Consider the following 13,477-nt stretch of genomic DNA (forward strand, 5'->3'; position numbering starts at 1 on the left):
AGATCACTGCCTTAGGCCCCATGCACACTGCCGTAATTTCATCTATCCTGAAATACTGCTTGTAAAGACTGATCTGTAGTCAGTGTCAGCAGACACCCCTCAGTAAATACTAAAAAGGTGCCCGTGGCCAATAGAAGTGACTGGGTCTGTAATTACAGGTCAAATATACTGGAGCTACACTTTTTTTTTTTTTTTTTTTTTTTAACAGTCAGAGGATATATTTTAGTGGTTGGAGCATTTTGTGATTGAATTCTGCTGATCTGGAGCTCTAATAAAATCCTGGTAGCCTGCAGCCCCCACTAGGGGGTTATTACTCCTTACATATTCAGTATGCTGCCCAGTGGCCACTAAAATTTGCATCGTTTCACTCTGTAGGAGATTTGACAAAAACAAAAAACCTGCACACACCATGGGTTTTAACCCAGTGCCCATTTACTACATTGCAACAGCTAGGCTCTGTAGTCTATGGTGCTACACTGGGGCTGTGTGTACTGCCATCGTCCGCCTGTACCATCTTTCAGATGAGGCCATTATGGCCAGTATTGCGGAACATGGGCAGTATTGCACAGCAGGTGTGTTGTATGTGTCCTTCTAGAACAGGGATCAGCAACCACACTGAAACTACAACTCCCAGCATTCCTTGACAGCCTATGGGAGTGGAGGGTGTTGTAGTTTAACAGCTGGAATGCCACTGGTTGTGGACCCCTGTTCTAGGACTATGGTCTAATGGTAGTTACTGGAAGGTTGTGTATGGTGACCACCACTATGGTGGTCCAATAGAAACATGTTTTGGCTACTGGTAAACCCTCAGGCATATTGCACCCGTTTTACCGTCCATATGCCGTATGTACCTGGACCCACCTCTGAACATACTTTACGGCAATGTAGGGAACAAATATAGCCAAACGCAAGCACCTTCAGTTGTTCAGTAGCAGATTTTATTTTGACAACTATTGTTACTCTAGAAACCGTATACAATAAATTTATTAGGGATAAATGCGTTCTGTCCAGGCCATTCAGCAACGTGCCAAGATGTTTAGAGGTCTTTGAGGTCTTTCTGAATGCTCCACAGTGTGTCCGCACTCTTCTTCAACTGAGCAACTTCACCATCGGTTAGTTTCTGATTTATCACCTCAACCAACCCTTGGCCATTCAGGACACATGGGAGACTGAGGAAGACTTCGTCATCGATGCCATAGAAGTTCTGGTGAAGAATAAGAAGTTAGTTGACTCGTCATCACTAAGTGTTTGAAAGTAGAAGTGTTGACCCAAACAGCTTAAGATGGGTGAAAGAACCTACAAAATGGGAATAGTCAACCATGGATCTACCAACATACATGCAATACCTTAAGGTTGTCCCATAAGCTCAGGTGGCTTCTCCATAGCAGACATTGGTGCAGCTGTTGCACATCCTTTAAATGCAGACCTACCATTCTTCTCATACAAGGGCTTTTAGTACATAGGATTTACCCACTGATGAATGTCCTGGCTGTAGACATATCTAAGTTTCTGATCTCTACAATTGGTATGAAAAGTGCTAATTTCCACCAGACCCATATATTTAACATCTACTGCCATGTCAGAAAGCAGTCTGTTCAGACCAGAGGTGAAAAATGCTCTGAATCAGCGACTTAGATTTTTGGAAAATCTTATCTGTCCGAAGGATCCAGGTTTGAGATTTAACCCATCCTCAAGAATAGGACTCAGTGGGGATGGAAACGGAAACCTCTGGTGTCAATTTGTTCAGGGTCCTGTTCTGATGGAAAGCTCTGACAGATCAGGACGGGACCCCAACGCAGATGTGAACAGAGCCTTTCAAAGCTTCATCCTCTTACCTTGACCATTGTGGAGACTGGATGTACTCTAGACAGGTTCTTGGTTATGGATTCTGACAGGTCAGCCACACTCATGCCAATAGCCCAGTTGGTGTATCCTTTAAGCTTGATCACTTCATAGGCACTACAGTGACAAATACAGGTTTAACTTAGTCAGCCTTAGCATTTGTGTACTTTGACATAGGAGCTAAAGACAACCTCTTAATATAGTCATGAATTAAAGACATCTAGTTTATATGCCCACCATTGTTACAGTATGCCAACTTCTTATAAAGTAAGGGAGCCTGCAGCGATCAAGGTCTGGCCATGAACTTAATGTTAATTGCCCAAGCACCATGACCTGGGGTTTCTGGTCATGAGCCCACCAATCATTTGCCAAGGGTCTGCACACCTATTTAGTTCTAGTCAGTGGGTTTGACCGTCAGCATGTTGAGATGAGCCCCTGCTCAATTTCCAAAATCTTGAGTAATTTAATGCATAGGGAAAGCAAGACAAGTGATAATGCTTAGCTCACTATTTTAACGTGAAGCCTCCATTATCCTCATTAGTCCCAGATTTGTAGACATTTCCAGAAGGTCAACCTTAGTTATAGAACCTTGGTCCTTGAGGCCATTACTTTGGTTATTGCAGACATTACCTGTCAACCACATCTTTGTGAACCTTTTGCCAATTCTCAGAGTCCTTGTCAGTTCCAATATCTGGGTTAAGGGACTGTAGGGAAACACCAGCAACATTAACACCACTCCAGACAGGAACTGTAAAATGAAGAGCGCTTTGTCACATGCGAGATAGTATTATCAGCGAATATAGTAGCTTTAATAAATATGGTCACTCACCACTGGAGTCTCCATGTTCTCCTAGGACGTAACCATGGCAACTGGTAGGATGGACGCCAAGCTTCTGAGAAATTATGTAGCGGAATCTTGCAGAGTCCAGATTGGTTCCACTTCCTATGACACGGCTCTGGGGCAGACCACTCAGCTTCCATGTGACATAGGTCATGATGTCAACTGAAAGCAAATTTCTTGCTCATTAAAAGGTGTTATCCAGTTTACAAACCCATTTTCATATACCCTATGAGGAAATTATGAGGTGGGGGGGTCTTAATCTCTTGGCCAGAGGCTAGGGTTTAAGGGTGTCTCTGGAGGACTCGTCTTGCATTAAACACAAAACCCATTGATATTAATTGTATACTGTAATGCTTCATTTCTCCTTTGGTGGCACTGCTGGGAAAAATGAACACTAAGATTTTCCAACAGATCCCAGCTGATCACTGGGAGTCCCAGTAGGGCAACAGTTTCAATCTTATTGTCTGGTGACTAGAAAGTTGGTATAGTCCAAAACTGAGTACCCCTCATACATTTAAATCAGTTTCTCACGGGATAAGCTTTTACACATGCAATGTTTAAGTCTAGAACACACATCAAATTTAGAAGTTACCTGGATTGGAGACTACAAGGATTGTGGCATCAGGACTGTATTTCACAACTTGAGGAATAATGAATTTGAAGACATTAACATTTCTCTGTACCAAGTTAAGACGGCTTTCGCCTTCCTGCTGTCGGACTCCACCAGTGACCACTACAATCCTAGAATTTGCGGTTACGGCATAATCTGCAGAATGGGAAGACATGACATTTGTAGGCACTGTACATATTATAGTAGTCATGAAGTAACATCACTTTGGTTTGAAGCTTTTAAAATCAGGGGCGAGGAAGACCCAGGCCACGGGCCGTATAAGGCCAGGGGGATCATTTGGTCTGGCTCAACCTCTGACTGCTGCCATGATTCCGCCCTACTCACATTTAGGAGCCAAGCATGGTGGCGGTCTGAGTGAGGTCAGTGCGTGCTGGCCCAAGAGCGGGTCAGTCCGGTCACCTGACCCGAGCCAGTGACATGAGGTCAGGAGACCGGACTGACCCACTCTGGCTGGCAGTGGTGTAGCTATAAGGGTCTTGATGGTCACAATGGTGACCAGGGCCCCCGTTGTCACACAGTGCTAACTGCACCGATCTCGCATCCAACTGAATCAGCATCCACAGGACGCACATTCAGTTGCGTCCATTCATTGTGCTGCGAGCAGCTCGGCACAGGCAGGTGCGATGTAGTGATGTCATTGTGCCTGTCTGCGCCGAGTCTTTCACAGCACAGACCAGAGGAGAAGGATCCTCCACCCGTCATGGGAATAGGTAAGTAGTTATGTTATTGTTTTCCTATTAGGTACATACCTATGGGGCATTATACTGGGTATGATGGGGCTCGTATGGTAGCTGTTGAGGGGGTAATATACTGTGTGGAGGGCATTGTACTGTATGTGGCAGCTATGGGAGGCATTATTAAATTGATAGTTTTGTACGGCCCGCGAATGCAGTTAAAAATATCCAAATGGCCCTTGGCAGAAAGGTTCCCCACCCCTGTTTTAAGTGGTCATCAGCAGGTCAAGGAAGATGTGCATTTTTTTGATAAGAGCATACAAGACCAAGTGCCAAAGCTGGAGTGTAGTTTGTCAGAACAGTGAACTTTCCCACAATTCAACCCATGTGAAATTCATCCATGTTCCTCACCCTTGTCTGCAACAATCTTTGGGGTTTTAAGGAACAAGCTTCCATGTTGAAGATCCAGCATCTCACCCCTCAGTTTGTCTTCCAAGATATCAACCAAGGCCAGTTCATCAGCAATATCCTGTTGGAGACATTCTTTCCATGAGACCACATTAAGTTAGAAAGAAAAAAACTCTCAAGGGATTATTTGAAGACCTATAATGCCACCCAGTAATCTTTCAATTTCAAACCAAGTACTGATAGCCGTACACATGGCCTAATTTTTAATAGAAGTTACTTTCAAGCCCAACTTAAGTAGACTCGGTCACAGCCACTCTGGCTCTATTAAGCCAGAAGTATAGGTTGGCTTTTCAGTAAGTTTCAGGAACCATTAATTTTATTTGAGGTAGGAGTTTCCCCCTCAACATGAGGCTAGTTTGTGGACGGAACAGCATCTACAGTCTGACAAAAGTTAACCACATTTATCTACAGCCATTTTGTATAGGCAGCTGAGCAGTTTCTACTACAAGAACACCTTCGATAGAGTGCATCAAGAGTGTCCTACCATTAACCCCCCCCCCCCCATCCAAGTTCAGGTGATGCAGCAAGCCTTGTAGAGAAGTTACCTTTAAGAATCTCTATGATGAAAGAAAGCTTAACCTAAGTGTTGGTCCTATAGATTCCATACCGATTTATGGTACAATACAAGTGGTCAACATTTTGCCCATTACGATCTCAGTGGACCAGGCAATAAGTGGTTGTCTCATCACCCTGGGTCTGGCTTCAGAAACTTGGGCAAAGCTGTAATGCATGGATCAGCCAGAGCTTCCCTTTATTAACCCTCCTCCCCTGTGGCATCCATATGTCCTGCAGGGCATCTTCCACGAGACAACCCCATTCAAGAGTTTGCCTTGAGAAGATCTCAGAGCCAATTCAGTAGATGGCTTGAGTCTTCAGCTGTTCTTACTCTTGCCCCAGACTGGCCATCAAGCACCACTGTTGCAAAATCTGGTTGAACCCCAAATTGGACAAATTGTTTATGGTGCAAAACCAAATGTATGCAGGTTTTGGTTAGTAGCAGGTGTTTACTACAGGGTGGTGTATAATAGGCATTCTGGATTTCTCTTGACACGCACAGGAAAGTGCACTTGGTGATTACAGACACGTCAGCCGGTACTGGACTGAAGCAGAGGGAACACTAGACAAAAGGCTGCTGAAGGTCATCTGTAAAGGAAGCAGTCATGTGCTTTGTGAGTAGTTATATTTGGCACATACCTTCTGTAGGATGCTGATGGCACATGCCATGCCAACTTGCCCGACACCTACGATTGTTATCTTGTTCTTCGGAGCAGCGACCTTCTCACTTGTAGTGCTGCTGAGCAGTTTCTCTTGTACGGTTGCCATGATTTCTTAAACTAAAATATATTAAAAGTTTTAAAGGCTGCATTTGCCTCATGACCTCTGACCAAATGCCAGTCTAGACTGAGGAGCAACTGGCAGTTTTATATACTTCGTTATTTAATCAGCCACCATTTTCAGGATCTCTGCAAATCATTGAATGGAGACAGCTCATTACAGAACAGCCCTGACACTTAGAGCCATGAACCTATGTCTAGCTGGACAGGTTATCGGTCTATGGATGGAATGAAGATTTTGGTCGATTTACCATTAAAAAAAGTTCAACAGAATCCTGGTGCACATGACGTGAGGCATTTCTAGAGCATTTTAGACGCTTATACTGTTTACCTGACAACGGGGTTGTGGCTTTAGCCACCCCAAAATTTGTGCAAAAAATAAAAAAAATTGTAGTAAGCCAATCAAGAGATTGCATATTAGACAAGTGCGCCCATTTTATCATCCAGCAATGAGCCACTAATAATCTTGGTGCATCGTCTAATTCCAAGTGGTCTAAATTTAGGACAGTACTAGTAAATATTTCGGAGTATTTCCATTTACTGACAGCAAGCAGATTGACGTGGGTCAGAAATAAAAGGACTATTAAGGCGCATTTTACCCCAGTACTTTGACTGGTGTACAAGACTCCAATGTTAGGCGAATCTGTGGCCGTCCAAGAGCAGGAATAGGATTTACTCTATATTTAAATCAGTGTATGGGTTGCGGAGGGCCATGACCCTTTCCTCTAAGCCCCACCAACTTCAGTAAAGAGGCCTAGGCAGCAGAAACTCATCAAAAAGTCAGTCATCTCTATCCTATGGCATACTAAAAAAAAAATCCAGGACATTATACAATGAATATTTGTTCACCAAGCCAGAAAAACTTTCTAGACACCCCCCTCCCCCCCTCTCCGGCTGTCCCACTCACAGGACTGTTGGCATTAAGGAGCGAGGCACCAGCAGAACTTACACATTAGGAAGTGGAAAAATATATGCACTGTGTTGGGAGCTGTGACCTGACAGATCAAGGGACTGCCCCTTACAAGACATTATATGGTCATTTGCAGAGATCCTGCAAAAAGGTCTGGTGGTCCGAGGGTCCAGCCCTGCTAGACACAAAGGGGGCTGCAAGAAACATTCAGATGTGACATGTCATTTAACCCTTCAGCCATTACACATTTCTGTAGTACCAGAAAACTCCATCATCCCTTCACCCACAGATCGAAAGCGCAGGGAACAGATTTATAGGCTTTGGAATGAAACGCAGCAGAAGGGGCAATTTTTTGCAACGTCACATCTTTGTAGTCACTACTCTATAGTACATCAGACGCAGCCCTACACGTCATGGAAGAAATGTGGCTCATGTAAACCCTACGTCAGTGTCATATTTCCAAGTCACCGCATTGTATTTCTGCACAGACATTCCTTCAATGTTCTTTGTAGAAGTGGAATTAACCGTAAATAGGCGTTAGTGTCTTTTGGGCCATCATTAGATGTGACAGCAGGAGTGGCATTTATTGTAACCACACATGTATAGTCTGTGCTTCAACTCTATTCTAGATCCATAGCAAACGTGTCAAAGTAAACAGCTTTATCTGGCAAATACCAAGGTAACCACAGGCAACAGTAAAACTGAATACATGAGAGAAGACATTAACATGAAGTTAGCTACTACGATCACTAAGGACTCATGCATGGCATCGTGGCTTACCCAGACCCTGTATGGTGGTACATGGAGGCCCTATGGCTCTATTCTGGACCCACAAGCACACCATGTGCTGACAGTCTAGCATTGCGAGTGAGTGAGTGAGTGACGGCATTGGCCCATAACCAGTTGTGGGCAGTCTATGATCCCTTAATAGACAATGAGCCCTTAGTTTTGGCATCACCTGTGACTACAAGTTTCTAAATCTCACGATGTGAGTCTTTCAGTCTTTCGTCCGTCCGCTTGCAACATGTATAAGACTTGGATCTTATTCACACAACCATGCGAGATTTGCATATACGCAGAAACCAGACCATTTTTCATGCATATGACTGTCCGTATGGCATCAGCTTTTTCTCATCCGTGTTTCTCCTCCGCAAGCGCCTCAAGTTTTACTTTGTTCTCTGCATCCGTCATCCACATGCAGTCCATAGTTTCACACCCATTGACTTCAATGGGCAGCATGATTTGCAAAAACAGACATGGAGAGTTTCACGCAACAGACACATGCTCCGTGAAAACATGGGTGTGAATAAGATTGGTCAGTGCACGGTCAGTTATTTTAACAGCAGACAGATATAAAACACGCTTGTCTGAACGAGGCCTAGGGTATTTTTGCTTCTGATCTACAATAACCAATTTCCTGCTTAGTAATAGTTCCAGTAACCATCTGCATGTCAGACGCAGACTTACGAAACTGTATCTGCCCCATCCTGGAGGAAGGACATGTATCTACCATACTACATTGCCCATCCTGGGGATTTAGACCTAAACCGTCATATCCTGGTTTAGAGGGCCAACGTGCACAGGCCTATAACCTGTAAAGCCGCAGGCTATTTAAACGCAGGCGTGGAGATCTGGCAGGTGTCCGGCTCACATACTACAATAAAGAGGCCTGCGCAAGATTGTATGGAGAGCACAAGATGTGTATTAATAACAAAGGGTTACACAACATTCTGCTCACCAGCACAAGGTTAAAAGGAAACAATCGGAGGTAAGAAAAATGTGGAAAGAGGTCATTCTACCCACTGATGCACCCTACGGGCAAGATGTGCCAAAGCAAGAGACCGTAGAGGTCACTGCCAAGATCATCTCATTAAGATGCCAGCATATCTGATTATTGGGTGTGTGTGCGCGCACCAAGAAAGCAAGAACACAGGGCACAAGCGAGCTTAACCCTTCAATTGCCAAGAGCAGCAGACATACGCACCGGGAAAGTCTTAAAGGACAAGAGAGCACAATGGCAGCATACATACATGTCTTAGGCCGTCTGATTTCTACGAGGCTTCTGCTGTTAGAATGAGGCAGAGGAGTGGCTACAGTCTTCTTTCTTCTGTCGACCAGACTACATCACTACAGCTGAGACACTCCCCATCACCTCACTCAATCCCCTCCAAGGACAACTCTGCAAGGGCAATATAGGCCCAGCCCTTCATACGCCTCCTTATAGCCTAAAATTCCCAGGCCATACAGAAGAGAATTGTTAGGAGGGGAATCTGTGTCCTACTTCACTTTCTATCCTTCGAGACCAGTCACTGCAGGAAGGTGACTGATAAAGTACACCATGTAGTGAGCGTGCATTATTATTACAGCTGGGATATATACAAGTAATGCAGAGAAAAGTAGTGGTGTTACTCCCAGCACCTGGATTTCTACACTTTATAAAGTCCCTACTGATGTACACGTTTGACATACATAATTGGTACAACTTCCTAAATACATTTTATTAAAATTCCTTACTTTAAGATACAGCCGCTTTGTATCCTGTATACAGAGCAGCTGTATCTAGCATTGAATCCTGTATCCGTCAGGTCAGCAGGACTGAGTGGTTGAGTGTCAGAAGGTCTTGTGTGTCTGACACGCAGATCAAGCTGTTAATGATTACATCTAAGGCCCCCTGCACACAGCCGTAGCTGTGTGTACAGGCAGCGATCAGACCGTGCACACAGAAGACAATTGATATCCATGAGCCCAGACCACAAATGCAGACCGTATAATGACAGGTCCTATTTTTTTGGCAGTCCAGGCAGTGCACAGACCATCAAGACAATGGTCGTGTACATTGGTCCATAGGAAGCATTCATTCTATACTATCCGCAATTACAGACAGTATACAGCCGCAAAGCCACGGTCGTGTGCATGATTCCTAAGTTCTTAATTTAGATGTGATGAATTACAGGTGAATCCTGCATGTCAGACACACAGGACCCTCTGACACTGAACCCATCAGTCCCGCTGACCTGACAGATACAGGATTCAGTGCAAGATACAACAGCTCTGTATGCAGGATACAAAGCAGCTGTATCAAAAAGTAAAGAATTCTTAATAGAGTATATTTAGGAAGTTGCACCAATCACACTTATGCAGTGTTTTATATAAAATAAAACACACAAAGGTGTACATAGCATCCAACTCTATTAGCAATTCAGCTCCAGGGTATAGGCTATAACAGCCCTCAATCACCTAAATATACTGGTTTTCTAGAGAAGGCTCATGCACAGGCATAGATGTAGCAGAGCCCAGTGTCCCACAAATACTTATCACCCATTTACTGGATAAGTGATAGATGTCTGATCGCTGGGAGCACCACTAGAACAAAGGTCCCAGAATAGAGCGACAGGGGGCATGCTCAACCACCACTCCATTCAAAGTTACCCTCACTGATCATATAGTGAGGAGGAACAGCTCAGGACCCCTGTTCTAGTGGTAGGTATGTATGTATGTATGTTCAGACATTGGTCACTTCAATAGGCAGCAACATCCACCAATATAGGACATTTCACCGAGTTTTACGCGGAGAACACTCGCGTAAAAACTTTCACATCTGAATAGCCCCATTAAAACGAATGCGTCCACGTGCGGTAAGTTCAATGGACAGAACACGCTGTTCTGAGTGAGCCTTTACTTGTATCAGAAGCTGGCAGCAAAGTTAAATTCCCTACAGCACCTCCACAGGAGGAAGTAAGCATTACATAGTTCCAATTGAAAAAACAAAACAGACCACACTATAAGAGGTATGGACATGCCAAGTCCCCTAGAGTGGGGAACACTTTGTATCTCATCCACTCCAGCTAATAGATGAGGGTCCTGGATAAGGGACTCCAATCTATTAACTCAAACTATTTATGCTCCTCTTTAGGAGCTGCTCCTCGGCTTTTGGAGTATAAACTCACACCATTATTTTTAAAAAAAACATGCACCACACAAACTTGTGGCATTCATTTTTTATTTTTTTTGTGCAATTTCTATCAGAATTTTATCACATTTTACTTAGGTCGAAAGAACCAAAAAGCCACAAAAGTTGACTCCGCCTGAGCGCTACATACCTGCTGACTGCTCCACGTCTAACCTTCCAAGGCAGCGAATAGCTCCACACAGCGCGCACTGCTATTTATCTGCTCAATGCTAATTAATCAGCTGATATCTGGTAATTGGTTCTGATTGGAGGGAGAATTTGGCCAGGGCTACACCACCTAGACTTTTTGTAGGGATACTGGTTGATTTTAACACTTTAGTGACAGCTGCAGTCCACAAGATCGCATGCAACTCAATGTATTCATTTGGACTGCAGCTGTCACTCAAAAGTTAATATCAACCAGTATCCCTACAAAATATCTAGGTGTAGCCCTGGCCTTTGGGTACCCGTACAAATGCAGCTTTTGAAGCCAAAACCAGGTGTGTATCATAAAGGGAGAAAAAGTGTTCACATTTTGGGGTCAAAATGCATTTTTTTTTTGCCACAATTTTCAGCAAAACCGCTCTTTTTTTGCCTCGAATTACTCAAAATCACATATTTACTGGGACGTTTTTACCAGCTGAAAGGACACAAACTACTTCTGGTTTTGGCTTCAAAAACTGCTTCAAAAAATCTGATCTAAATCTGCCGTGTATTGGGTCTATTGACATAGTTTCTTTTAGGCTGGGTTCACAGACATGGACGCCACTTTGAAATGCGAGTCCGCCAGGAAATTTTCACAATCGCAGCAAAACCGTATCGTTTTCGTAAAATACACTTCAGTTTTTGCCACGATTACAAAAAAACAAAAAAGGGTGTTATTCCCACCTTAGGGTGTGTTCACACACTTAACAAAAAACTACTGAAAAGGGAAAACCACTCCTGATGTTCAGTCGTATTTTTAGCAACTCGTGTTTTTTACGGCTCAAGAAGTGACATGCACTTCTTTTTACGAGGTGTTTTTTTACGCGGCTGTTCTTAAAAACTGCCGCGTAAAAAAACACCCCGTGCGAACGGAATGCCGTTTTTCCCATTGAAATCAATAGACAGATGTCAGCCCCCGCATTTTTAGCCGTTTTTCGGGGCATTTACGGCCCGAAAAACATCTGAAAATAGCTAGTGTGAACATACCCTTAGACATTTATGGCATATCCACGGGATATGCCATAAATGTCTGATAGATGTGGGTCAAAACTCTAGTACCCACACCTATCTGAAGAACCTATCACCGTGCATAAGTGCGGCCACATCTCCATTCATTCTGGATGCGGCGGCCGCCGGGTGATCCCAGTTCTCAAAATAGGTGCTTCTCGCCAGTCTGGCACTTAGATATTTATGGCATATTCCGTGTATATGACAAATATGTCTGAGATGTGAATACCCCTTTAAAGGAAGACTCTGGGAATAAAGTGATTAAGATAATGGCACCAAAAAAGTGTAGTACATGGTGTGCGCCAAATTTATAATGGGTTGTAGACCATGGCTCCATGTTGATAGCACAAGCGGAGTGATCACACGTTCCCAGTAAACACATTGCGATATCGAATACAATGCAAGTCTATAGGATCGCATGATATTGCATGTGTACATCCATGCATCCAAATTACAGATTTGATGGCCGGGCGCCTGCTCTACGGAACCGAACTTAGATCACCCCTGGGGTGCGGGCGTAATACAGACATAAAAATGTGGCCATATTCTGGTCATGTGAAACTACACTTTTAATTCTTCCCTGAATTATTTCGTAAAGTGTCTTAAAATGCGCGAACATTTTTCGGGGCGCAAAATACTGGTTTATATGTACACCAGCCATGAGGTAAAGGTAAATTGCACCACATTTATCATTTAATTGCTCCGTTATTGACGGCTCCTACATACATACTACAAATGATAGTATTGATTAATCTCCCACATTGTATGCCTGGTGCAAGACTTAAAGGGGTATTCCCAGAATCCACAGGATAGGTGATAATTGTCTGATTGTTGGGGGACATACCGCCGGGAACGTCACCAATCTCGAGAAAGGGGATACCAAACCCCTTCTTCCTCCTCACTAATCGACCGCAGCGAGGAGGACATTAAATGGAGCGGTGGCCAAGTATGCGTGCTGCCGCTCTATTCAAAGTCTATGGGAATGAGGGAAACAGTCGAGTACAGAGATCAGTCCCACAGATATTGAATAGATCGGCAGCACTGATACTCGACCGCCGCTCCATTCAGGCTCGTCCTCACTGTGTAAGGTGCAGTGAGAATAAACGGGGGCTCAGGACCCTCGTTTTCGCAAACGGTGGGGGTTCTAGAAGTGGGGCCGCTAGCGATCAGACAAATTACCACCTGTTCTGTAGGTAGGTAATAGTTGTTGATTCTGGTACAACCCGTCTAAGGGAGTGGTACCTGACTACTTGCGGTAAGGCGATCAACTGTGATCAGAAAGTGCGATAATGGTGTCTTATCTCCATGGATCTTGGGAAGGATCAGATAAGGTGGATAGGGATATAAGAGCAAAACATATCGGTCAGCCACAGGTTACAACACGTTTTCCAGCAAACATTGTTTTCTGGGTCACCTTGTTATATAACTGCATAGCAGCAGCATATCATTACCTGGCAGCCTCTACCACCTTCACCAGCTCAGTATGGGAAATTACTAGTGTGCACATGGCAAGATTTATGTGTTAGGGTATGTTCACACACAGGGATCAAAAACGTCTGAAAATACCTAGCTGTTTTCAGGCAAAAACAGCACTGATTTTTAGACTTTTTTTTTTA

The 13,477-nt window shown here is 43.9% G+C and overlaps 1 protein-coding gene across 1 annotated transcript; it reads right to left on the bottom strand.

The window, feature by feature from the left end:
• Positions 1 to 916: 916 nt before the first annotated feature.
• LDHB (lactate dehydrogenase B) lies at positions 917 to 8,868 on the bottom strand. The gene is made up of 8 exons (XM_075856058.1): positions 8,731 to 8,868; positions 5,651 to 5,790; positions 4,400 to 4,517; positions 3,276 to 3,449; positions 2,672 to 2,845; positions 2,473 to 2,590; positions 1,836 to 1,959; positions 917 to 1,204 (listed from the first exon to the last, which is right to left on the bottom strand). Exons 2-8 carry the CDS (start codon positions 5,777 to 5,779, stop codon positions 1,037 to 1,039), a joined length of 1,005 nt encoding a protein of 334 aa, XP_075712173.1. The 5' UTR covers positions 5,780 to 5,790; positions 8,731 to 8,868; the 3' UTR covers positions 917 to 1,036.
• Positions 8,869 to 13,477: the final 4,609 nt, after the last annotated feature.

This window comes from Rhinoderma darwinii, chromosome 3 (assembly GCF_050947455.1).
Source record: "Rhinoderma darwinii isolate aRhiDar2 chromosome 3, aRhiDar2.hap1, whole genome shotgun sequence".
NCBI classification, from domain to species: domain Eukaryota; kingdom Metazoa; phylum Chordata; class Amphibia; order Anura; family Rhinodermatidae; genus Rhinoderma; species Rhinoderma darwinii.

Bases quoted from the DNA above. Each gene is read 5' to 3' on its own strand.
- LDHB (XM_075856058.1), bottom strand. From the start codon at position 5,779: ATGGCAACCGTACAAGAGAAACTGCTCAGCAGCACTACAAGTGAGAAG. The intron at 3,450-4,399 runs GTGAGGAACATG...CCCATTCTGCAG, and splicing joins AAAGATTGTTGCAGACAAGG to ATTATGCCGTAACCGCAAAT. The intron at 1,205-1,835 runs GTAAGAGGATGA...ATTCTTCACCAG, and splicing joins CAGTCTCCACAATGGTCAAG to AACTTCTATGGCATCGATGA.